At 39.9% G+C, this 27,735-nt stretch overlaps 1 protein-coding gene across 2 annotated transcripts in view; it reads right to left on the bottom strand.

Moving 5' to 3' along the window:
* VGLL4 (vestigial-like family member 4) overlaps positions 1-27,735 on the bottom strand; it is a 158,118-nt gene that overhangs the window by 62,656 nt on the left and 67,727 nt on the right. Inside the window, exon 1 of one of the 2 annotated variants that reach the window (XM_012655160.1) lies at positions 22,462-23,000. The exons of the other annotated variant lie outside the window; for it this stretch is intronic. Within the exon in view, the coding sequence (XP_012510614.1) occupies positions 22,462-22,543 (82 nt within the window). The 5' untranslated portion in view covers positions 22,544-23,000. Of the gene's footprint in view, positions 1-22,461; positions 23,001-27,735 lie in introns of those variants that run through there. 2 annotated transcript variants of the gene reach the window in all.

The following is a 27,735-nucleotide window of genomic DNA, read 5'->3' as shown; positions in this document are numbered from 1 at the left end:
AAAAAGAGACGATTAAATAATAGTCATAACATTTAGTCCAAAAACCAATATTCTATTAGCATGTAAAACTTAAATGTGTTTTCTAAATAAAATCTCCCCATGATGCTGAGAAGTTTTATATGCAAGATTAAGGGTGAAGGGGGTCCCCCCAAATTAAACTACTTGAAATATTGAGAGAAAGGGACGCTGCTTTCCATTTCTATTTTTTCCTATCCTCCCCGCCCTCCTCTCTTTTTAAGTTTACATTATTACCCCGTGAGCAAATTTTATCAATGAGGAGCCAGGAAGGGCTGACTCCCCTTTGGTATATTTATTTAAGATATGAAGGTCAATCAACCATTGTGCTCATAAAAGTTGTGGCCATTTCTGGGCCTACTTCAGGTCTCTCCTTACCTCCAAGCGACTCATTATGAAGCCAAAGAAAGAGGAAAACTGAGCTGATCAAAGGCCAGGCTGTCATTAAGCGAAAATGACCAAAGATGAAAGGCTCGCCCTGCACTTCAAAGGTACAGCTGAGCTTGGGTGAGGTGACAGCAGCACCCCAGGATCAGACGCCGGCTGCTGCTGTGCCATTCCCACCGTCTCTCATCTCTACATTAATCATGCAAAATAGGACCATAATGACAAACACGAATTCAAATGTTTCCCTACTGGATGTAAAGAGGATTGGTAACCCCAAAATATAATCACATCACTTCCACACTTGCAAAAATTAAAATAAATGAAAGAGGTTCAAGGACTGTTGAAGCAGTTGGCATCTCTAAACAATGCACAATTGTATTTATGTAACAGAAGTTTTCCTTATGCCTAAAGGTGTGCAATATAATAAAGCTTAATTTTGAGAGATCCTGGATATAGCAGTAAGTCCCATTTCCCCAGCAGTTTAACTCAGCATGCTCAGTGTGTGGATGTGGAAGGGCTGCCAGGCTTATTTGAGGCTCTTGGGTGAGAGCCGGTCCAGAGCCACTGTGGGGCCAGGGGAGGGGGAGATCAGGCTGATTTGTGGTCAATCGTACAACATTCCCCTATTCCACTCCATCCACCCCTGGGCCCCACCCTCCTACCCACACGCAGCACCTCAGCAGAGGCCCCTTTAGGCAGTAAAGATTTTACGTTATAAGGGGCTCTTAAGTCATTAAACCTAACCTCCTGTCTAAAACAGACTCCCTGGGATGACGTTAACACATGGAACAATCTTACAGTCTACAGTTTTGGCCATACTGGAGACTTTTCAGGAAATTGACAGGACTCCCCCTGTAACTGATTGTTGGTAGTGGAACACACACAAGTGCAGAGGGAGCAAAGAGGAGGGAGCCACCCACTCTGCCTGAATTAATAATCAGGCTGGGAGAAGCATGTGCTTGGTGCAGGAGATGGCCTAAAAGCTTTATGTACATTAATTCATCCCCCCAACTACCTATGAGGTAGGGACTGTCATTAGTTTCGTTTTACAGAGGAGGAAATGGAGGCAAAAAGTAGCTCAGCAACTTGCCTGAGGTCCCATGGCCGGGAAATAGGAAAGCCTGGATGTGCACCCAGGTCTGGCTACAGGGACCACACCTCCAACAGAGCAGAGCAGATCAGATCATGAAGGGTGTGCAGGAGGAGTCTGCCAGTGAACAGAATCCCACAAGCCAAAGAAACGGTTGGTGCAGCATGGTGCGAAACAGCGTGGCACCCCCAAGCCACTGGGGTCCATGGGACAAAGGTGAAAAAGCAGCAAGTTACCTCTGAGGAGGAGGCAAAAAAAGAGAAAGAGGCAGCAGGCAAGGCAGAAGGCCCCGTTAACGCAGGGCTAGGGATGGGGTGGGCTTTGGTCATCTGAAGGCTTTAGCACCTCCAAGACCCCCTCAAATAAACACTCATTATGCATAAAACCCTGGCTTGTGCCACTTCTAATCAGACTTGCCACCCCTAAAACTCGTCTATGTGGAAAGTCTGGGGCTGCCTTTTCTATGGAGCCATGCTAAATAAAGAGTTGGGACTTCAAGTGGCAGACTACTAGGAGCCAATGACAACATTAAAGCTGGAAAGCAACAAATTCACACCTGAACTTGGCCATCCCTGTGCACTGGCCCTAGCGGATCACCTTTACCTGGAATTCTACCCCCTCCTTCTCTCCTCACCCTAGTCCCCAACTTTCTGGCCCCACACTCGAGCACACACAGCTTATTGTCTGTAAAGATTATCTTAATTTCAACATAGATGATGTCCGTTTGTTTCTCATAAGAGGGCTAGGAAATAACAATACCAGTCTGTGAGCTCTCTGAGAAGAGCCACTGGTTACAGAGCTCAGCAGGGAATGCCCCCAACACCATATGCAAAGTCTGGCATTCAAAGTCTCTGAATGACCCACAGGTGCCATTAGAAAGGTTTGTAATTGAGCTAATAATATTTTGCAAAATATGTAAATGTAAGCAGATACACACACACATAGAAAGAACTTTGCAAAGAATCGAATGAATTGAATAACAATATTCTCCACATCAAATCTCCAAATTTTACGATAGCTTTATCAAGATATATTTCACACACCATGTAATTCACCCATTTAAAGTATCCAATACATGTTTCTGTATATTCATAGTGTTGTACAACAATCACCACAGTCTAATTTTAGAGCATTCCATCACCCCAAAAAGAAGCCCATGCCCATTAGGAGGCACTCCCCATGCTCCCCTCTCAGCCTGGCAACTACTCATCTACTTTCTGTCTCTATAGATTTGTCAGCTCTGGACTTTTCACAAAAATGGGATCATTAATGATTGTGTGTCTTTTGTGTCTGTTCCTTTCACTCGGCATAATGTATTCAAGGTTCATCCCCGTTGTAACGTGTCAATACTACATTCCTTCACACTGCCAAATAATATTCCATTGTAATGGATATACCACATTTTATTTACCCATATTCATCAGTGGGTAGATATTTGGATTGATTCTACTTTTTGGCTATAATAAATAATGCTGCTATGGACATTTTGTGGACAAATTTTTATACGGATATTTTAAATTCTCTTGGGTATGTACCCAGGAGTAGAACTCTATGTTTAACATTTTGAGCAACCGCCAAACTATTTTCCAAAATAGCTACACCATTTTACAATTCCACCAGTAACATATGAGGGTTCCAATTTCTCCACATCCTCACCAACACTTGTTATTGTCTTTTCTTGTTTATTTCAGCTATTTTACTAGGTGGATCTCACTGTGGTTTTGATTTGCACTTTCCTAATGATTGAAGATGTTGAGCATCTTTTCATACGTGCATTGGCTGTTTGACGTAGTTTTTTTTTGAAGACAGAGTCTCGCTCTATTGCCCGGGCTCGAGTGCCGTGGCGTCAGTCCAGCTCACAGCAACCTCAAACTCCTGGGCTCAAGCAATCCTCCTGCCTCAGCCTCCCAAGTAGCTGGGACTACAGGCATGCACCACCACACCCGGCTAATTTTTTCTATGTATTTTTAGTTGTCCAGCTAATTTCTTTCTATTTTTAGTAGAGACGGGGTCTCGCTCTTGCTCAGGCTGGTCTCGAACTCCTGAGCTCAAGCAATCCTCCTGCCTTGGCATCCCAGAGTGCTAGGATTACAGGTGTGAGCCACTGCGCCCAGCCCCATTTGTACATCTTTAGAGAAATGTCTATTCAAACCCCATTACCCATTTTTAAATTGCATTGTCTGTCATTGTATTGTTGAGTTATAAGAGTTCTTTATATATTCTGATTATTAGTCTCTTTTCAGATATATGATTTGCAGAAATGTTCTCCTATTCTGTGAGTTGTCTTTTGATTCAAATCTATTATTACAGTTCTCTACAGCCTTCAGACTTAGGAACAAAAGATCTTTACACAAACATAACCCTCATTCTTACCTCTTTTACAAGACATGTGAATTTGATTACAAATGTTCCTCTAAAAGCCATTATCTTTCCATCCTGTTTCTTGATAGGCCAGCCTCTGCTGAGGCCCCAGCTAGTGCTAAATATCCACCACATACACCTGGGCAGCAAACGCCTGGATGAAAAATAACAGCAATGTTCACCATACATGTTCTGGTACTTCAGAAATTCAATCCATGTTCCCAAAGCCTTATATGAGTGGTTTTACAAAATAAAGAAATACAGCATCACACGATTAATAGATGCCAACCATTTTCTTTAAAGCCATACTGACAATCATTGTTAAAACTGTTCCCATGCTAGCAGGCTCCTAAACGGTTTCAGCCTTGACACAAGGTCAATGGGAATTAGACTAATGAGGAAATAAAGTAAAACTGAAACGTTTTAATTTGGGGTCTACTAGACTATATTAACTTCTAGCAAATTAAATGGATCAGTGGTTTGCAACCACTGACATTTATACTTTACGATTAGTTCTCCAGGCCCCTTATTCTCTCTGTGTCATTAACCTTCAGGGTGTAGCTCTTTGTCAATCCCACTTCAATCATGCTTTCTAGGGATTATATAATCAACAATTCCACAGCACACTATGGGACAAGCCCCAGCGAATCAGAGAGACAGATGTGAGCTCATGTAATTGAGAGGTTTCCATCTGTTGGACTGAGAACTAAAGCCTGAAAGACTCTTGCATTTTCTTCATTACACTGATTTGGGCTGTTCCAACTTGGGATGATCCATTTACTTAAACACTTGGTATTTCAGTAAACATCTTAAATAGCTCCTATTAACCTTTCTTGCCAAAGGTGGATGGCTGCTCATTGAAGATTCTCATGTTAGACATATATGGATCCCAAGGTTGGCTCAGTGCACGGTGGAGAAAGTGACTTCATCTCATACATATCCAAATCCGAGCTTCCACATTAACCCACACATAATAAAGTCCCTGCACTAAGACAACAGATCATCCCCTGGGATAATGTGAAGGCTCTGCCAACTTGCTGAAAGGAACAGAAGAAAGGGCCTACAGAACAGAAGCAGCCAAGGATTCTATTTTCAGCAAAGTGTTACAAGTAGGTATTATGTACTAAAGAGAAATTACAGTAGACTCTCAGTATACAGCGGGGGAGGGGTCACACACTCCACCCCCACCCTGCATATACCAAATTCTGCACATGCTCAAGTCCTGCAGTACGCCTGTAGAACCCAAGTGTAGGAAAAATCAACCCTGTGTATAAGCCAGTTTTGCACCCTGCAAATAGTGTATTTTCCATCCACTTAGTTGAAAAAAATCTGCATATAAGTGGACCCACATGGTTCAAACCCATGTGGTTCAAGGGTCAACTGTATATTCTTTATCTCAAGTTTTCCGTAAGTTCCTATTGATGAATACTTCTATGACTATCCAGATTCAACAGTCTTCATGTGACAAATGTATTTCTGGAAATTCAGGAATAAATTAACTTTTGGTTAAATCTGATCATGATTTAAATGCTCTACTGAGCTCCTATGTAAAGCCAAAGTGGTCCTCAACTTATTTTCATCAATCCGTGGAAATGTCTTTTACTGTTTTTCATTCAGCTGCTCCTATTCACTGCTTGGCGTGTTTTCACAGTATGGTTCCTGGACTGTCTATGTTAGAATCACCTGAGAGACTTATTTAGAATGTATATTCTAGCTGGGTGCAGTGGCTCACACCTGTAATCCCAGCACTCCTGGAGGCCAAGGCAGGAGGATTGCTTGAAGCCAGGAGTTCGAGACCTGCCTGGGCAACATAGCAAGACCCTGTCTCTACAAAAAATAAAAAAATTAGCCTGGCATGGTGTCGTGTGCCTATAGCTGCTCAGGAGGCTGAGGGAGGAGGATGGCTGAGGCAGGAGGATGGCTGAGGCAGGAGGCGGCAAGAATTAGAGGTTACAGTGAGCTATGATCACGCCACTGCTAGCATGCCCCCAGGAGGTTCTATGCATACTAGCGTGTATATTCTCACTAGCCTTTTCCACTCTGACAGCTGAGTACTACTATCATTGGCCAACATTGCATCAAACATTCTAAGTGACGATTTGGCAGTGATGTGAAAGAAGGAAGAACTGATGATGTGACTATATGAGTCATATCCACTCAGGAAATGACTGATGAACTGAGTTTCAGAGAGCAAGATTTAGGCAGTCTTGGTTACCTCCAGCCAACAACAAAATGTGAAATAGCTAAAGACCTCCTCCCTTAAGAAAGATCACCTCTATTTTCAAACAATTCTGTATTTCTCTACGTATTTTTTTTTTAATGTTCACCTCTTTAGCACTCAGAACTTTAGTGAAGTGACTTCCCCACCCTACTAGTGCCTCAGTTTCCCCATATGGAAAATGGCACTACTATCTGCTGCCTTATATTTCTTGTAAGACATATACTGCCATATATTTTTTTTTCTTCTGCATATTATGGGGGTACAAATGTTTAGGTTATGTTGCCCTTGCCCCCCGCCCCCAGTCAGAGCTTTAAGCATGTCCATCCCCTAGACGGTGCGCATCGCACTCATTATGTATGTATATACCCATCCCCTTCTCCCCCCTCCCATCTGCCCAACGTCCGATAAATGTTATTCCTACGCCACATATTTCTTATATGTCTTTTGCACAACAAAACTCATTCCCCAAAAGCTTTGAATTAGACCCACAAGATAGAGTCCATAACTAACAAGTTTGTAAATTTCTCAAAGTCTAGAAAAACGGGAGAAGCAGGGAAGGGAACAAAGAGAAATTAACACTTGAACTGCAGAAACTAGTCTCAACTTGCTCAGAAGGAAAATGGTCTCCCAGCTAGCTCATGATTAAACAACCACAACCGTGATCACTCTCTAGATGCCACAGCAGGTAACTGAAGGACAGAGTAAGAACAGCCCAGCATAGTAGACAGAGGAGAGAGAGAGAGAGAGAGAGAGAGATCAGAATGCTCTTTAGTGAATCTGCCTCTTAAAACATCTCATTTCATGAATATTTACAAAACAAGAAATAAAATAATTAACATGTCCAAAATCATAAGCAAACTTCTAAAGGTTTCTCTCTCCAAAAATTCAATAGTGACGGAGGCTTTTTCTTTTTCCAGTGCTACTTCGTGACAGAATGGATCACTCACGGTAACCAGATGTTACCATTTGTGTCAGATAATTCACCTGTGGGAGCCCGCTTCTTTTAGATCCTGTGAGTAGTTCTCCTAAGCAGCATTGCTGGCATTTGGCAGTCCATCTCACCTGGTTCTGTGACAACCGAGAACAAAACTGTAGAACACTTAGTTTGTAATCCATTATGGTTTAGGTTGAATGACATTCAGTTCTGAAGTCTTTCAAAGTACAGGTTTGAAAATCTCGAATTTTATTTATACAGATATGTCTCCATCTGAAATTAGACCGAGATCACAGAACAGAAAATGCCACTCAGATACTAAGAATAAACCATGCTATTGTTCCAGAAGGGTTATACCACAGGGTTGGGATTGTGACATTTTGCTGGGGGTCCAAATGCAGGTCTACAAACAAAATGGCTTGTTTTTCTCGTTTTTCCATAGCTGGAGTGAAGAAAGCACTGTAGTCTGTATTACTGCTCAACTGCACATGGGATTTACTTTTATCCAGGAGCTACAACAGATTTTTTTTTTTTTTTGAGACACAGTCTCACTCCTTTGCCCGGGCTAGAGTGAGTGCCATGGCGTCAGCCTAGCTCACAGCAACCTTACACTCCTGGGCCCGAGCGATCCTTCTGCCTCAGCCTCCCGAGTAGCTGGGACTACAGGCATGCGCCACCATGCCCGGCTAATTTTTTTCTATATATTTTTAGTTGTCTGATTAATTTCTTTGTATTTTTGGTAGAGACGGGGTCTTGCTCTTGCTCAGGCTGGTTTCGAACTCCTGAGCTCAAACAATCCGCCCGCCTCGGCCTCCCAGAGTGCTAGGATTACAGGCGTGAGCCACCGTGCCCGGCCTAGAACTGCTTATTAAAACACATTATTTTTTGCTTAAGTAAAATGTGGCATAGCTATACAAGGGACTATTATTCAGCAATAAAAAGGAATGAATTAACAAAAGACCATCTATTGTATGATTTCATCTACATGAACTGTCCAGAATAAGCAAATATATAAAGACAGAAAGTAGATCAGTAGTTATGAGGTACTTGGGAGGACAGGAGAGTGGAGAGTGAATGCTAATGGGTACACAGTTTCTTCTGTGGGGTGATGAAAATGCTCTAAACTTAGATCGTGGTGATGGTTGTACAAACTACGAATATACTAAAAACTACTGAATTGTATACTTTGAATGAATTGCATGTTATATGAATTATTTCTCAGCAAACTTATTAAAATTCTAATTTTTTAAAAAGCTATCATCTTTGAAAAGCTACAGCAGAAACACAGCCAACACTGGGGAGCGTGGAAATGATGGATCTCTATCTTTCCAAGGCTCTCAACGAGCCCTGGGCATTGTGAGAATTAGTCAAGCAATTGTCACAGTTGCAATGGAACCAAACACCGAAGGTGAATCACACATGGAAAGGAAATTCTTCTGAATCCAAAGATATAAACTGTGAAAAAAAAATACATGCATGCAAACACAGGACACAAAGTCAAAACAAAATGAATACCTGTGTGGGTGGATATGTATCCAAGTGTCACTCATTTCGCCAAGTGTCTCTCATGCTCCTCTTACTACTTAAAATATAAGCCCTGGGAAGGGCAGGAACTAGAAGTTTTTTTGTTGTTTTTCTCATGACACATAGGATCCAACACAGCTGGAGATTTCAAAACCTTTAAAGTCAGTAATAAATATTTGAAGGTGCCATGATTATTTCCCGAACTGAGCTCTCAACACCACCATGGTAGGTGTGAGCTATGGTTATCCTGTCTCTTCAGTGGGAATGGGGCATTCATTCTACAGAAAATCACTTACAGACAAAACAGGTAGCATTCATATCACTCACAAAGGGAAGTGAAAAACAGGTTGCCGGCCTTCACAAACAGCCAGCTGCTCTGTGGGACATAAATGAGTATGCACAGCTGAACAGAATAAAGGCAAAGCCAAAGACGGTCAGTCTTCTGAGTATGACAAAATTGCCTCATCCCTCTAAAACAAGGGCTCCAGATCGCAAATATTATACATTACTTAGTGCTTGCCACGTGCACAGTACAATGCAAAGTGCCCCTGGCAGAGAGGTACACAAGAGGTGGCAGACGCCTTGCCCTCATGTAATCTACACTTTAAAGGGGGTGATTCTGTATGGGGGGGGCCCCTGTGAAATTGGATTTTTTAATTTTTCGGTAAACATGCAAATGACTGTTGTCATTTTCAAAGTAGTCATTCTAGAATACCTTGAACCTACTTATTCCAAAGAACACTGCCACCAATCAAAAGGTATTTTCAAATTCCACTTGCGGAATTGGCTTCAGAATGACATAGGAAAACTAGTTCTTCATTTTATAAGTATACATACTGAATTGTATCCGGCAAAGCGCTTTATAAGTGTTTGATATGTATATATATGTTTTGTTTAAATTACTGGCCAACTTTTAAAAACCAACAATGTTCTGAGAATGAGATCATTACAGTGTTAGGTTAAATGTATAATTTTCCAAGGCAACTTTTTTTTTTTTTTTTGATTTTTAGAGACAGGGTCTTGCTATGTTACGCAGGCTGGAATGCAGTGGCTATTCACAGGTGCAATCGTTGCACCCTGCAGCCTCAAACTCCTGGGCTCAAGGGTTCCTCCCATCTCGGCCTCCCAAGCAGCTGGGACCACAGGCACACACCACCACACCCGGCAAGGCAACTATTTAAAGACAAGTTTGAACACTTATTTAGATGTATAAGTTGTTACATTTATTTGCTTTTAATCAGTCACACTTCATTTACATTAAAGGTAACAAAATACAAGATGATATAATTGCCAAATGAATAGCAATTCAAAAGAGGATGCTGTAACTACCTCACGCACTGAAAGAGGACAAAGCATCTGCCAGGCATTGAAGTTTTAAAAGGTTTAAAATATTAAAGTACAAAAGTTACAATTAGGAGGAATAAATTCTGGTATTCTGTTACACAAAATCGGGTGACTGTGGTTAATAGTAAAATAATGTACATTATAAAATAGCTAGAAGAGAGGCTTTTGATGGTTCTCATCACAAAGAAATGATAAATGCATGAGGTGAAGGATATACTAATCACAGATTGGATCATTATACAACATAGATGTGTGTTGAAACATCAAATTGTAACAATTATAATGTGTCAATTAGAAAAATCAATTGATTAAAAATTTTAAAAATGTTTTCCCAAATGTGAAAAGCTAGTAAGCATCAAAAAAAAAAAAAAAAAAAATCAACCCTTGCAACAAGGATTCCATCAAAAAAAAAAAAATTTGATCAACCTCACTGCTAATAAGTTCAAATTTAAACAATGAGAGATCACTTTGAACCAAACAATTGACAAAGATCTGAGGAAAAGCATGCTGGTTACCCATTACAATAAAATCGGACCTTCCACAATCTATCAAGACCTTCAAAATACAGGATATGTACTTAATGACCAACTACAGAGAGATATTTGGACAAATGATGTCTAAACTACAGGAATAGTATACAGACATTAATGATTATATTTGAAGAATTTTAAAACCAAAGCAAACTCTCCCAATATTGAATAAAAGAAAATTCAGAATACAAAAACTTAAACACACTATGATTTGTGTTAAATTATATATACTCAGAAGAAAAGAGTAAAATAATTCGTGCAATGATGGTCGTTTCAGGGGTGTGGCCAATCTTTCCCTATTCTTTATGTATGTCTGTTTTCTAAATATTCTACAACGATCTGCACTTCTTTGGTATTTAAAAAGAAATGAAAGCAGCCATAAGAAGATACATTCTTCTCAAAATATATATGTAAAAGAAAAAAGGTTAAAGTCTAATTGCTGCCTATAAAATGTTTCAGGTAAAGTTTCATAAAGGGAGATTGGGCCACACCTGAACTATACACAGAATTATGTAGCTAGAAAGGAGCAGGAAAGGCATTCCAAATGGAGGAAAATTGAAAGAAACTAAGGAGGGAATGGTAGGCACTCTAGAAAATAAATCAAACTGGAGCTAAGAGAGCTTAATCCTTGAGCTTTATTTTAACAGCCCAGTGGTTGGATGAATCACTACCAAATAAGAGATAAAGCAAAGCACCACTATACTAAAGGAAAGTGTTCCCAAAAAAGAGTCCTCTGTGCCACGTTGGTGCTTTTTCACATCCCTCAATCTGGCTGCCTGCTGGCTTCCACGGCTTAGATTGACCCATTTGGAAAAACCACCTCTCCTTTGACAGTACTGAAATCACTACCTCTGCCCTGAAATTAGGCAAGAAATATACATATTCTAACCTCTAATTTAGACAACAACTTGCCAAAAGTAAAGAGTATGTCTTTTTTCACACAGTACCAATCATCAGCATCATACTAGGTACTCTAATAAGTAATGAATTATATGCTGACAATGAGCAACACCTTAACACTGTCCATACATCCCCAGCAGGGCTAAAATTTAAAACACTGGCAACACCAAGTATTGGTCAAGACGTAGAGTTCCTAGAATCCTTATACATGGCTGCTGGGGGAGTGAGACGGTACAAGCACTCTGGAAAACAATTAGGCAATTTCTTAAAAAACTAAAGACTTCCAATAATCCAGCAATTTGACTCATAAATATTTATTCAAAAGAAACGAGTGCATATGTCCACAAAAATGTGCAGATTGTACAACAAAGTGAATGTACTTAATGCCACTGAACTGTACACATAAAAATGGTTAAAGTAATACATTTTATAAGAAAATGTTCAAAGCAACTTTATTCATAATAGTCAAAAACTGTAAACAACTGAAATATCCATCAACCTTAGAAGAGATAACCAAATTGTGCTATACTCACACAATGAACTATAATACAACAAAAGAACAAACTACTACAACAACATGGATGAATCAGCTAAGGACAAATCAGCTTGAACAGCTGTTTGCCTTAAAAAATACATGACAGCCATGCATGAAAAAGGTAAAAATCACTCCTCCGTTATGCTCTATAAATTGTGCTCTGACTGCTATAAAAGTGAGACTTTGTGCCACTTTTTGGTTGGAGGTCTCTCAGTTAGTGAACTCTCTCCTTTTGTATGTGTGATAAACTCTTAAAATTCTAAATCAATCTGATTTATTTTTGAAAAAAATAAGGGAAAAAATTCATGAAGCCATACCCTTAGGATTTCACTATAAATAATTATGCCTCAATAAAAATTAAAAAAAGAAAGAAGAAAAGTGAACAGATGGAAAATCCTAGCCCATTATCCAAGGTCTGCATTTTATCTAGCCCTCACCAGATACTCTATTCGCACAACCTCATAATCAGAAAACCCCCAGGGGTGTTGCAGTATCTCTATTCAGGACAATATCTGTTTAGGTCTGACCAGAGTAATTTAAGAACATATAACTAATCTATCCATTTCTTAAATCTTTTTAAATTCACTGGATTTTGTAATTCTAAATATATTTTATTCCTATTAGAACCCAAATGAGCCATTTAATCTTTTTTAAGTTAGTATTTCAAAAAGAAAAAATAAAAAATTTTGTAAAAGTTAATAATATTTCAATAAATGCTAGTTCCCACTAGCGTAGACAGATACAACGGAGTGACGCAGTCTGACTCCAACTCTCAGGCCACAGGTAACAAACCAAGTAAAAGACTCCATATTTCTAAGATTCCAAAGGAAATTTCTACAAGTTTCTTTAATATACTTTTAAATCTGTCACAAGTCCATGGGGGAAATAAATCATCTGCTCAAACTTATATTCTAAAGTATAAAAATAAAAGCAGCTACTTTTCAAGTTTGGATAGAGCTAGTCTAAACAGCAAAACAGCTGACAGACATCAAATGGTGGTAACTTTTCAGTCATCTTCTTTACCTGTCCACGGTCTGCCCTTCCCTGCTAGAACGCTCCATAAGGTCAGGGACCTTGCCGTCCGTTTTGCGAGCAGCTCTATCCCCAGATCATGAATCTGTGGCCTGGCATATAATGGGTATTAAGTATTTTCCCATGAACGGTGAGTTCACTTAATAAGACTATCCAGAGTCAAGGAACTAACTAGAAAGCAAGATGAGCAAAGGCAGTTATTCCCAACCAACCAGCCCACTTCAAATGTTTTTCCACAGAAACTGAGAAAAGGTCTTTTCTTCCTTTCTTCTCCTCTTGCTATCCCTCTGTTTCCCAGCTATCTTTCTTTCCTCTAAGAACAACATCTAAAAGGTAAGAAACTCACTTGTATCACCAACTAATGGAGTATCCTTGGGTGAATCACACAATTTCAATGTTTCCTTATTTTTAATGAAAAGACATTGGACTAGATTCATTCAGAAGCAGACACCCCCTGCTTGGTGCTAAGAATGGGGAGATGCAAGACAAAAACCCTAGCCCTCCCAGAAACTGGAATCAGGCAGAAAGGTGAGTTTATAACACAGCGAGATAAAGTCTCTGGCAGAAGTATGATAACATGAAAATACAAACACCCAGCCTCCCGGGAAGGTAGGGTGAGGGGGTCACTTTTTGGAAGAAGCCCCTGCCTTGAGAGATGAACAGGAGCCAAGGGAAAGGCACAGGGAGAGAGCAGAGAGCAGCAATGGCTCACGCAGGAAGCAGTCTTGACACATCTGGACTACGGGGTGTGGGTGAGGGAAGGCTGGCAGGTGACATCAGGGCAGTAAACAGGAAGGACACTCTGCCAATACTATGGATGAAGGCCTGGAAGGGGATGAGATTAGGAGCAGGGGTCGGCTATGGCATTATTTTAGTGATAAATAGGAAAATTAATGGAGACCTAACGAAGAAATGATGAGTTTCCAAGACCTCTTCAACTTATTCTGGCCTTTGCTCCTAGATGACCATTCTTGTTCAAAGCTTCATTTATTTATTCTCTATTCCAAATTACTGTAATATCTCCAGCAGCAGCCTCTCCTCTGAGCTCCTCTGACACCCAACTTTCTAATACTTACCTCTTCTTTGAAATCTCAAAGGTCCTTAAACTCAACATATCTGAAGGTAAACCTGTGGTCTTGCCCCAGAACCCAGTCCTCTTCCCGTTTCCTGTCTCTGCAAAAGGCAGCATGGGGAGGTGGGAAGCACCCCCAATGTCTGCTGTGTCTTCTCCCTCCCTATGTCCTTCTCCCCTGCTCAATCCATCACCAAGCCCCGCCACTTTTCTAAGTGTCTCATACATCTCACCACTTCTTTCCTCCGTGACCACCATCATAATTATCATCTCTCTAAGCCCGTCCTATGTCTACGTCATCTCTTAGTCCCTTCCCATCTGTTCTCAAACTTCAACAACAGTTTGTTCTTCATGCTTACCAGCCTGCCTCATGTCTGCCCACCCCCACCCCACCAAGAGCTCCATGAAGCCCCCAGGAGTGATGCTGCTCACCAGCACCTTGCTCTCAGTGGAGTGGGTACTCAGAAGTATGTGCGCCAAAAGAGGTAAGAATTTTAGGAATTCGGAAAGAGTCAGCACCAGATGGCAGGAAGAGACCAACTAAGGTAAGGACTAAGCCATGCCTAATGAAATCGCCACAAGGATATCATTTAGTGACCTTGTCTAGAACAATCTCGGTGGAGTTGTGAAAGCAGAAATCAGGTAACAGCAGACTGAGGGGGAAATGGGCAGGAAGCAAGTGGAGATGACTGGCTGCCTTCTTCTGGTAAGCTGGATGGCAAGGAAAAGACAATCTAACAGCTGGAAAGGACAGGTTTAGGGAAGGGTTTGTCTAATTTCCAGGTTGGGAGAGACTTGTGTATAAGCACGTGGTGAAGAGAAAGAGCCAGGAGGGGAAGTAGGGGAAATCGGAAAAGAAACAGATCACTGATAAGTCCCTGAGGCCAGAAGGGCTGGAACTGTGAGCACCAACAGAGAAATTAACCTTTTACTGACCTACCCCTACCCTGAGAGAAGGAAATAGGATGGAGGTGGATTCAGAAGAATGTGCGGGCAGGAGAGCAAGACGACGTGGTGGTTCCTCTATTTTCTCCTTAGAGGATGCGTAAGGATTCTTCTAGCTCTGTAAGAAGGCCCTCTTACATTCTCTCTCTTTATAGGAAAAGATACAGAACCAAGTACAGTACACACACATATATTTTTAAATGTATCTAATGCCAAGAGTGATGCTTGATGTCCACGGTTAGTTCTGGAACTTTATGCCACCTCTTCCCCTACCAATGTCAGTCATCTTTCATCGGTATGAAGCCTCTAACGGAAAAAAAGTCCCTACCCTGGTCTCCAGAAAGTGGTGGTAATCACCCCCTATTTTGAATTCAGCAGAGCTATGCTAGAAAACTTTACATGGGTTTTATACTTAGAATGACTACTATTTTCCATCCCTTTTACCCTCTACTCAAAAGAACTTAAAGCCTAGTACAACTGCTGTTACATACCCCTTAAAATCACCCCAAATCACTCTCATGGGTGATTTTAAGTACTAGCAACGAGGTCATAACTTTTCAGCAGGAAAATAAAACAAGGGTTCTTTGTGGGGTCAGCCAATAGTTTATCAGTGGCTCATCAGGAAAACAATAGTTTAAAAGGGCACACATAGTAAGAATGAAATAAAATGGGTAAAGGAAAAAGCTGCTGACATAAAAATAAAAATTTTAATTAATCCCTTGTCACTTTAGTAAGTGCTGCCACATAATGGAAGATGTGTTTATTTTCAAAGGGGGGAAAACGTCCAGAAATTTGCACTCATTGCTCCCTTAACCATTATCAAGGAAGAAGTATAGACTCTGTCCAGCTGGACTACAGGCCATGTAAACAACTTCGCTAGATTGCTTGGCAGAGCACATCCAAATCAAACCATTAAGTTCTGGAATTCACTCTATTAAAATCGAATCATTAGCTAGGAAGAATTAACAGGCAGCTATTTTCATGTAAAACAGATACAAAACAAAAATCAAGGGCCATGCATATGGATAATTCTTTTTCATTCATAATTTCAGATGGTACATAATGCGAACTATTGTTTTAGATATCTGTTGCTCCCTAACAGCCATCTCTACACAATGAAGAGTATTGTTTGAATACTGGAGCAATTTAAGCTTTTTCTGTGTAACCAAAAGTCCCTGGATTAAGATCCAAAGAAACCGGGCACTGCAACAAAGTTGACTTGTAACAAGTATTAGCCTTTAAGCAAATTGCTTATTAATGCAGAACTAAAGTCACTGTTCAGACCCTAATTAAGCTATGTATCTCCAGAACTGTCCCCACTTTCCACTCTACAAAACAGTGCAGAATTTTCCTAACTCACAATTTTCCATCACAGTATGAAGGGTGAGAGGGCTTCAACAGGTGTTGAAGAATGTGAAGAAAATACTAACGGAAAAAAAAAGTTGAGCCCTAAGTGTCATCAATTCTGTCTAGTAAACAATGGAGCCATAGGTGGATGGGAAGCGAGGCTGGGACACGGAGCATGGATTCCACGGCCAAGAGTCTCCACACTCTAGCTTCATGTGGAAAAGACAACCTCATAGGACACTTTCACTACTCTTGTGTCCTAAAAAAGACACAAAAGACATATGGGATAATTCCAATTATATAGGGCTTTTTAAAAAACCAACAAAACTAAGCCAATTTTTTAGAATTACACACATAGGTAGGAAAGGTATAAAGACAAGTAAATTACAATTGTGATAACCTCTTTGGGTCAAGAGGGATTTGATCAAGAGAGAAAACGTGGAAGAGGCGAGTTACTATTTACAACCTGGCCATATTTACAAGGTTGCTCACATTTTTAACTACAGACTACACGTTTTATGTACTTGTCTGAATGTATGGTATATTTCATAACAAAAAGTGTTGAGAGAGAGGAAAGACACTCCTAATGCATTCCTTAGCAGAATGCAGGCATTCCATAAACGTTGAAGAGAATGGATACTGGGAAACAAAAGGACAGTACTGAGTTTTCTCTGATCACTTACTAAATATATTTCAGTTTGTTACATTTACAGACTTCTTTGCAAACAAAATGGTGAAATGTTAAGAGTTTGGAAAGATCCTATAAATAGCAACAAATTAAAGACTTTAAGAATAGATTTTCTATTTTATTTAGGGTAAATAAACAGTCTTTCAACTAGTCGTGACTCACATTGTTAGGATTAAAACATATCCTATATACAATACCCTGAGATTAAAACAATCTACAGAATTCTAAAAAAACAAGAAAAAGGAAAAAAATGCAATAAAGAAGGCAAGATAGCGAAGCAAACTGACAAATAATTCCTTAGAACTTAGCAGAACAGTAACATTCAGAAAAGTCAAAAAAAAAAAGAGAGAGAGAGAGACACACACAAAAGAGAGAGAACAAATGAAGAAAGTATTCAATAAAATCATTTTCAGGCCATGCTTTTAAAAATAAGAGCCATGGTTAGGTTTTTTTCTGGGGGGAGGAGGAGCTGAAATATGAGTTCATTAAAAAATAAAAGAGCTACAAACTTAGGTTGCTGAGTAAGGCTGAAAAAATGGTTGCCATGAACTAAATATGCAATACATAAATACCACTAAATATAAATCGTCACTGAATAAATGTTAGACACTTAGAGATGACACAGAGATTGCCAGAAACATTCCCTGGTGAGACGGTTTTTATATATTGCGTACATGCAGAAGTGCTAAATCTGGATCTAATTTTCTTCACAACAAAATCCAGTTTTCTGCAACATCCTCACAGTCAAGCAGAACTAAACTACACTGAGAGGTTTGGAATCTCCTCCTGTGCCAAGGATTTCTCTGTATCTTCATGGCATGTTTTAACCTTCCTCACAGCAACAAACCCGAGCACCAGAGGAATATAAGGCGACACAGACAATAGGGAGGGAAGGAGGAAGGAAGGAAGGCAAATCTGCCTCCAACACCAGCCAAGTGCAGGCTCCAAGAGACAAACAGCCGAGCAAAATCATTCTTTCAGAAGGGGGTTGAGAAACAAGGGTGGGGAGCTGGAAGGAAGGAGGGTATAATCACACCCTCCCGCCTCAAACTGTAATTAGAGGAAATACAAACTGGCTGGATCTCTCATAGAGAGCTCCTGGGCTCACCTGGGCATGTTTTGTGAACCAAGCGCCTCCCATCTTCCCTGTCTCTGTCTGTCTTTCTCCCCGCTCCCTTTCCTCACTGGATACTCTTTCCTGCAAGTAAAAAGCTAAAGTAAAATGAATATCCACAGCAAAATAGTTACAGATGTTCTATCTCAGAATACATCCCGGATCGAGAGCTTGTCACTTGATACGCAAGGTTGGGGACCGGAGCCTGGTACAAAATAGGTCTGCTCTGTGGCCTTTTCACCTTAATAGGATCCAACACTCCAAGTTTCCTGATGCCTCAGAGCTCATCAGACAAAGAACAATGAAAGCAGGACTCCATTAAGCTGCTGGTGGTGAGACTGGCAGAAAACAAAAGATCACAGGGTCTCACTCAACTCATCAACTCTCCTGTGTGCATTTTCCTCTCAATTCCAGACAATTAATTTAAATGTAGCCCATGACGAAACAAGTGATAACTATGTTCTAAAACAATGAACAGTTCTAAAACTTGGAGAACTCAGAATACTCTTAAGCTTTGAGGGGAACACAATATGCAATTTTTCTTACTTTCTCCCAACGTAAATCACACTATTAAATAAGAGGAGAGAATTCTTCTACCAAATTACACACTAATGGCTCTTAACCTATAATTAAAGTATCACTAACAGCAACTTAAAGCCACAGTCAACCATGAGCACATTTATTAGGACCTAAGTTTTCAGCACCAAGTAATTATGTAAATAGAACCGTCAGCCATCTTGAGAACCCTCGGTGGTCTAACCTGCCCCCTCGGGAACTCACTCCTTGTGAACTGGCATCTACACAGGCCCTCCTCGTCTGCACAATCAGAAAAAAGGAAAGCACAGCTAAGTGCCAGAGCAGCAGGGAGAGCACATTCCAACGAAGCTGGTCACCTAGAGTATCTTACCTACTCTTTCCTGAACATCACAGCAGCCTGGGAACTTGGACCACAACTGACTTCTGGACAATAAATGGAAGAAAGGCTTGACTGCGCTGTAAGCTAGGATGTTATTATCCCTGTGCTGGGGGCTCTGAGAGTACCCAGGGGAGAGCATGATCCCTAACGTTAAGGTGCTGATGAGGAGATAAGACACAAAATAATTTTGGAGAGGCAGTATGGTGTAAGAATCATAGAACAGTCAAAACCACTGGGTTCTAACCTCAATTCGATTCTGACACAAACTTTCTAAGTAAACTGAATAAACTTTCTGAATAACATACAATCTACCTCTCTGGGCCTCAGTTTCCTTGGCAAAAACAAGGCAAAGGTATCAGATGATGTTTAAGGCCCTACATAGCTCTGCAATAATTAGATAATTAGAGAATACAAGGCAATGTATAATTAAGTGCTAAATTATACAGTAGCAACTACAACTGCCATTGGAGAGACTGCAGTGATTGTTTTTTTTGTTTTGTTTTGTTTTGTTTGAGTTAGCCTCCATTCTAAACCACTCCTGAAAGCCCAGTCAAGTGCTCTGGAAGGACCAAGGGATGCAGCGGTCACCAAGAGAGAATGCCCTGCCTTTATGAGGCTTTCATCCTTCTAGGGGGGTATTCTCAGGAATTCGAAGGGGAAAAAAATGAGGGCTGGGGTTGGCCTATGACCCCCTTCATAGAGACAGAGGCAAAAACTGGGCTGCAAGTGGGTACAACTGGACGGTGACGTGGTAACTGCTGAGCATGGTAGCAATGAACCATGAGGGTTTGAACAGCTACATTAACACAAGCACCGTTCTGCTAATCTGCTCATCAGCAGTGAAGGTAAGTAGGTAGTTTCCAGAAGTTAGCCAGACTCAGATTCTTCCGGCTCTCTGCCTATCTTCTCTTTCTCATGCTCTAAAAGGCCCCATGGCCCCCACCCAAACCTGCTATTTGTGTGGTTACCTTTTTTCCTTGATTCTCTTTTCAATTATGCCGGAAGACAACTATGGGGAAAGGCAGGTGTCAAGAAGCAGTTACACAGCAGGGAGTCAACATCTAAACACTTTATAGTCAGTTTTAAAGTGAGACTTCAGGAAGACCTTGTATGCAACAAAATAACTAGCTAAAAAGATCTATTTGTGTATAAGTGGCTACAGGCTGAAGAAAGATGGTACAGACGACTCGGTTTACTTTGCAGAGTAGAGCTGTGTCTAATACCACTAAGGAATATGGTATAACTAACCTAGATGATAAGATTAACCATCCACAACTTAATTTTCAAAACCAAAAAGTGAGAAAATTAATCTGTCCCTTATTCTTAAGAGGTATGGAACTTGCTGGGCCCTAAATGAAATCAAATGCTGCCTACCAACTGCACATTCCATTTTCCAAATAACTTCCCTGGAATGCTGGGGAGCTGACATGTTTAAAATGTATATTCTCAAAATGTTGAATTTAAAAGAACCATAACTGTTCCAACTTTTCTTACCAAAAAAAAAATCCCATGTATGATTTATGCCCATTTTCAAAACACCCTGTGGAGTTCAGACCAGATGTGTGCAGTGTTTACACTGAGAAAACCACTAGGACATAAACAACTCACTATAAACACCACTCATATTTTGCTGTGCTTTTCTTCATTTCCTGTGTATTTATTTTGGTGTTAAAATAATGTTAACTTTCATAATAAAGAAAGTAGGAGCAGATGTTTAAACCAAACAGATTTTAGCTTATTATCCTATATACCTACTCAACTTTCAAAATCAAAGTTACTTCTTCCCAAATAAGGAGGGAGAAGGGAGGAAAACTAGATGTACATTACATGCTACACGACGAGAAACTGACCTGCACAAGCCTTCCATAAGCTATTCCTCACCACCAACTGGAGACATGAAAAATTAATCTGGTATCAATTTCCTAACAATCCTTATACTCCTCTTAGGCTGATACTGTGTTTTGTTTTTGAAAATATCATATTACTTGTTGGCAGAGACAACAGAACAGAAATTACCTTAAAAGTTTTTATTTCTTGTTCTCACAAAAAAATAGTTTAAAAAACTGCAATATGTTAATTTTACAGGAAATAAGCCCAATCACTTGCACATACACCTTTCAAAAGTCTGCCTTTTAAATGACTCAGTTTGGAAGCAAGATGATACTTAACAGAGGTGTTTCAAAGAAAGCAATTTACCAAAACTGTCATAACTGGAACTAGTAGGAGTAAAAAAAATACCCTTTTTAAAAGAAAACTTTAAGTACAAGAACCTTATCCACAGAGTTAAATAAAAAACAAAATGAATGATATTGTTTTCTTTGATGGGCAAAGGGTAAATTTTCAACGGATTAGGAAACGGGTCTGAAATTTTTACATGAAAAATACAAGTGAATCAGCTTTGCAACTGTTTTCTTTTTCAAGAGCAATGTTCAGTTCACTACAGGAGAAAAAACAGAAACAGCTCCTGCAGAATCTGAAAGGTCTCCTTGATTTGAGTGGTTACAACGAAAACTACTCTTCCTGCCACTCTGAATTCCCCCAGAGATGCCTCTCAGCCACCCAAACCCAGGCCATTACCACGTTTTCAAATCGCACGTAGATAACGTTCCAACAGATTAAGAAAAACGTTTTCTCTTACAATCCACCAGAGATAGCTTGAAACACTACAAGACAGTAAGGAAAAACCTCACGGTTGGGGGAAAGTAATAAGAATTCAGAGCAAGTTTGTTTGTTTCTTTCTTTTTAATTTAGCGTTCTGGTGGCTGTGTTGTGTAATCACTTCCACAAGGGACCAGACTGTGGAGGGAACATCCCTCAATGTCAGAACTCTCAGAGCTGTACAGGAAATGGGAAATCAGACAAAGAGCTGGTCTGTGTTCTGTGACATGAGTGCCCTTCCAGTTCCCCCAACTCAATAGAAAAATTCTTCATTGTTCCGGACAATCACTCCCGAAAACAAAAACTCACTGTAACTTTTTGTTCCCCTTTACATGAAAACCCAAAGGGCTGATGGACTACAACAGGAACGCTGTAGATGGTGGTATCTTCAAAAGAAGTATCAAAGCCCCTCCCCACCCCCAACCACACGGACATGTTTAACTTGTATTTGGGTCCCAGAAGTTCTTACCCTAAAGAAAATACAAGCGGAAATTTAAAAAGACATAAATTTTCTTTTTTCCCCCCTTTACTGGCAATTATGTAGAGCAAAAAAAGATATAAATTTTAAAGAGTTAAAAATTGAAGGAGTTAATATGTCGCAAGCATAAAGCAAACTTTTAATTGTTTTTATTTCAATGCCTCCGGTCCAGCCCTCTCCACTGTAACCCCGAAGTCTAAGAGCCAAACAAACTTTGTACTGAAACAGCACAGGATAAACATTTACCTTGCAAAGCACCCTACAGTCCCAAGAAAAGAGAATAAAATGCTCAGAAGGCAATCAGAACACTCAAAGAGGAGTGGCCGTTACACAAGCAAAAGAGCAGAAAAGTCTAGAAGAGAACATGTACCTTCATAGCACAGAATGCCGATATTGTTGTTCATCTTGTCCAAGTACTGGTAGTTCAACAGGTCCATCTTCATAAATAGCATTTATTGGGCTAGCAAAGAAAACCAGCTCTTTGCTTTCGCCCCAAAACAGTAAATTTCAAAAATCAATTGTTGCTGAGTAGCTCCTGGCTCTTCTCTTCAACTTCACAAAGGCAGAGGCCCGGCCTCAGATGATCAAAACAAAGTATGTAAAAGTAAGGAAAAAAAAAAGGCACACAAAAAAATGGAACTCCCACAAACCCTGCAAGGGTTCACTGGTGGACGGTATATGTACTGTATCCTCGACCGAGCATTAAAAAATCGTCTCAGAAGTCCTTACAAGTCTTTCTTTGAAATGAAGAAGGAGTCAGAACGGACAACCCGCCGCACATTTCCCGGGACAAAGCCGCGCTCGCTGGCTTCCCTCACAGCCCGCTGCGAGTCGAGCGCGCGGACATGCGGGCTCCGCGGCCTGGCGGCGCCGGCGCCCTCCCGCAGGGGGCGCGAGCATGCTCACTGCGCCGTCGGCCTCGCCGTGCGCGCGTGCGGAAGGGGGGGTCCGCCGCGGGGCCCGGCCGAGCGGCTCCCCACAGGAAGCGGCCCGGCCGCGGCGAAACCGTAGGAGGAAAGGAAAAGCCAGGAAGTTTGTTTTTCAGGAGCTGAGTACAAAGTGAAAAATCCATCATGGACGCGAACGTCCGTGGAATTTAACTTTTGTGTAACTTCACTTTGGGGTTTCAGAAACTTCATGTTTCTGAAAACACACACACGCGGGTTCTTTTTAAGATTGTTTTATAATGCCCATTTACCCTTAAGCTGTGTATTTAAATTTTGGATGTTAACGTTACATGTAACTTCCTTCGTAATCCCTGCAACAACTCAGAGGGACAAGGCAGGGATGGTACCACCTTTCTACAGCAGAGCAAACTGAGGCTCAAATGGATTAAATGGCCGGCGCATGGCCCCAAAATAGTAAAACTACTTTTAGAGTGTTTTTTTTCCACCCTGATATTTTAACTTTCTTAAAAAAAAAAACAGGGAAGAAGTGAAGGGAGAGAGAGATGTTTAAACAAGTAAGAATGGCATATCCACAATTGAAAGCCCCACTTGAAATTGTAGGGGGAGGGGACAAAATCATTTCCATTTTGCACATGTGACAGCCGTCCCACCTGTGTATCAGAAGCCAGTGGCATGCTGGTGTCTTGGTCCTTACTGGAAGGACTTGGGGCTTCAACTTTGCGTCTCCAAGCCTAGCACAGGCAAGGTGGTGCCCAAAAGCTCTTTACTGAATGAGTGAATTACTGAATGTTCACTTTTCAGCACATGAAGAGCACACTAGCAAAATAGAAAAGAAAAAAAAAATCTAAAATGCTTTGAAGAAATGTTCCAAAAACATATAAATATTCAAGAAAATATTCTGAAATAATATTTGAATAAATAATTTCAAGAGATTAGATGTTAAAAATCCAGTAATAGTTGCCTTATGGAATAATAGGCACGTTCATGGCAAGCTGTTCTAAGCAAATCTTATTTGGAAATTCGTACGACACCTAAATATTGTTGCCATCACTGCTGTAATAGTAATAATTGGGTGACATCAGGTGAAGTAAGCAACAGAAGAATCAAGATTTCACGAGCTTTCGTTTATAAGGATATTTATTGAAGCTATATTACATATTCTAGATATTAAACAAGCTGTATTGAAAGATATGCATACCATTAATTGTAATTAAAATAATGTTATTTCGGAGGGTTAGAAGAAAACTCTTACAGCATTTAGCATACACAAAATTACTACACTTCAAAAAAACTTTTTTATTTTTATTTCTCATTCTGTGTTTAGAAATTGGGTCTCCAGTAGCCTCGACCTCCCAAAATGCTGGGATTACAGGCATGAGCCACCACACCGGGCCTGAAAAAAATTTAGTGTCTTTTGCTATCAGATTTAAATTCAACTTACAGTTTTGGAATCCGATGACTGTACTATATTTATATTCTTTTATTCTCAACCAGAAAGCTTTATGCATCTTTAGCATATCCCGTATGGGAGAAAATTGGCTGTGTGTTAGAATCAGCAAAGAGCTTTGAAAAATCCTAATGCTGGGGTTGCATCTCAGACTAATCTGAGCGGGTGGGACCCAGCATCGGTAGCTTCTGAAGAGTCTCACTTGATTCTAATATGCAGCCAAGGTTGAAAACCATTGCTTTCAGCTGGGAAGGAAAAAAAAACTGCCTTAAGATACTTCATTTTATACACTTATTTTGACGAGAGGGTTTTTTTTTAATAGCGATTTAAGCACATGATTCAAACAATGCAATTGTAAGGATATGAGTAAAATATTTAGTAACTTCCCTTTAGTAACTCAGCATTACTTACAATAGCAGTTCTTAGTCTTCCAAGCACCAGCTATTTGCGTCAACACTATCCCACAGGCATAGCTTGACTTGTGTTTAAAATGATCTGTTGTAAAATTCCCAGCCCCTAGCCAGATCTTTCCCTCTGACCTGGGAGGCTAGCACAGTGCTACTCAAGTGTGGTGCACAGAAGGGTTCAAGAACTGGCCGTTACTAGTCCCCAAGAGACAAATAAACTGAGAACAAATATTGAGAAACTTTTACAGCCATTTGACAAACTAATTTTAGTTTGTCATGATAATAATAATAAAAAAATTTTGAGGGTTGTATTTTTTCATATTTCTAGTTATCGAGGTGCATTGCATTTTACAAAGTATCAATCTGCAACAAAGTCTGAAAAAAAAACCTGGCTTCCACAGAGCAGCCCTGTGCTCAAGGATGGCTAGCTACCACAGCTGACTCTGCCCTGGGGGGACCTGCTCTAAGGCCTTTTCCATCCCAGCTCCTCCAAATTTTCATCTTACCTTTCGAGTACATTGAATTGCCTGAAGTTACTTTACAAATCACATTATTTCATTTCTCAGTGTACACATTTTCTCTTCGTGAAAAATTTTTCCAACCTACATGTAGACTCAGCGAACATCCATTCTTCCTCAAGATTTGGCACAAGCCTGTCTTGTCCTGTGAAACTTCCCTGGGACCCCATGCTCCCATCTCCTTACTCCCTACCCTGAGCTATCCTTTTACAATTTGAGTATCCCTCATGTGAAATGCGTGGAACCAGAAGTGTTTCGGATTTCAGACTTTTTTGGACTCTGGGATATTTGCATTATACTTACCAGTTCAGCATCCCTAACCTGAAAATCCAAAATGCTCCAAAATGAGCATAGCCATTGAGTGGCATGTTGGTGTTAAAAAAGTTTCAGATTTTGGATTATGGATACTCAGCATGTTCCACATACATTCTTCATTCCTAACCAAGTTCAGGCTTTCAGAGCAAGGGCTATGCTTTCTTCATCTTTTCAAGGCCAATGTGGCAAAAGCCTGGCACATGATAGGCCATCAATAAATACTTGTTGACTAAAATCAGTGAAATTAAAACATGTAAAAGGTTAAGTCAATGCGGTTTGGTTTAGGAAAAAAAAAATCTAAAGGCAGATTCTTCATTTCCTTCGTCCCTACTTCCAGCACACACTGGATTATCTAATTTATTAAATGTCTGTCAATATCTCTTGGGGACCACAGGTCCTCACCTTTGAGAAACACCATCTAGATTCTGACTGTATTTTAGGGTACAATCAACTCATCTATTGAAAAAAAACCCAATACTGGAAAATATAAATTCTTCTCAATTCATTCATAGGCTAATATATTAATATTTGTAATTAAAGTACCAACAGGATGGTTTTTAAGGAAAATTGGAAAGATAGTTCTAAATGTTATCCACACAAAAAAAAGATTCAGATAGTAAGAGCTAGTTCTTTTTCTAAGAATGAAGAAATTTGATCCATCAGATATTCAAATATAAAGCAAAGAACATTTTTGGGGGTGGTACTGGGTACAGAACAGGTAGGACTAAACAGATAGTGTATACGGAATCAGAAAATCCAGACCAATGGGGAAGAAGTGGATTGCAAAACAAACATGATTGGGAAAAGAGGCTATGTGGAAAAGAATCCAAGTGGCACCTTACTTTATACTTACACCAAAATAAATTCTAAATGCTTTAAAGATGACTTAAATGCTTTAAAGATGACTTAAATGCTTTAAAGTAAGGTTTTTACTGCAGAAACTTACGAAACTATAAGGATATATTCAGAGTATCAGATTAGAATAGGAAAACATTTTCTAAGCCAGAAATAAAATTTTCATCAAAGACAGACGTCAACAAGGAAAATATAGAAGAATTTGAATGAATATACAGATTTTATGGTTTTGTACATCTAAAAGCATCAAAACCAAGTAGAGGTAAAACACAAAAGAATATATCTGTAACATATATTATGGTGGATGAAGGATAAATGTTCTTGATATATAAAGAATATTTAAAAATAGAAAGGACAAAGAAAAAAATAGAAAAACCACTGATCTAAATAAATATTTTTTAAATGAGCAAACAACATGAGAAACAAATGGCCAATATATTTCTGAAAAGCTATTCAACCTCATTAATAATCAAAGAAATACAAATTTTAAGAAATTGATTTTCCATCTGCCAAATTAAGAAAAGACTTTTTCCATCTTATTTATTGCTGGTGAGGCAGGATGTCACTGAAATTTTTGTTCACTAATAGTGGAGTGTAAACAGATAACGCCTTTCTACAAAGCAGTCTGGCATATACACTGAACTATTAATATTTGTAGTGTGAAAAATGTTCATGCCCTTGTCCTTACATTGGACTCTACTTCCAAAACTTTGTCTTAAGAAAATAATAAGATTTGCTCAGAGTTACATATAGCTCCTTATAATATATATTTACAGCTCCTTATAATATATATTTACAGCTCCTTATAATATATATTTACATATAATGAAAACTTGAAAATCTAAAATCCAAAAATAAGAGAATGTATTCAAATTGTGATATATCAATCACAGAATACTATGCAGCCCTTACAACACCTTTTAAAACATACAGTGACAGGCCGGGCGCGGTGGCTCACGCCTGTAATCCTAGCACTGTGGGAGGCCAAGGCGGGAGGATTGCTCGAGGTCAGGAGTTCGAGACCAGCCGGAGCAAGAGTGAGACCCCCGTCTCTACTAAAAAATAGAAATAAATTAGCTGGACAACTAAAAATATATAGAAAAATTAGCCAGGCATGGTGGCACATGCCTGTAGTCCCAGCTACTGGGGAGGCTGAGGCAGAAGGATCGCTTGTGCCCAGGAGTTCGAGGTTAC

Source organism: Propithecus coquereli, unplaced genomic scaffold, assembly GCF_000956105.1.
Source record: "Propithecus coquereli isolate 6110/MARCELLA unplaced genomic scaffold, Pcoq_1.0 Scaffold461, whole genome shotgun sequence".
Lineage (NCBI taxonomy): Eukaryota > Metazoa > Chordata > Mammalia > Primates > Indriidae > Propithecus > Propithecus coquereli.
The sequence above is the reverse complement of the archived record's forward strand: the minus strand, read 5'-3'. Positions and strand labels throughout refer to the sequence as shown.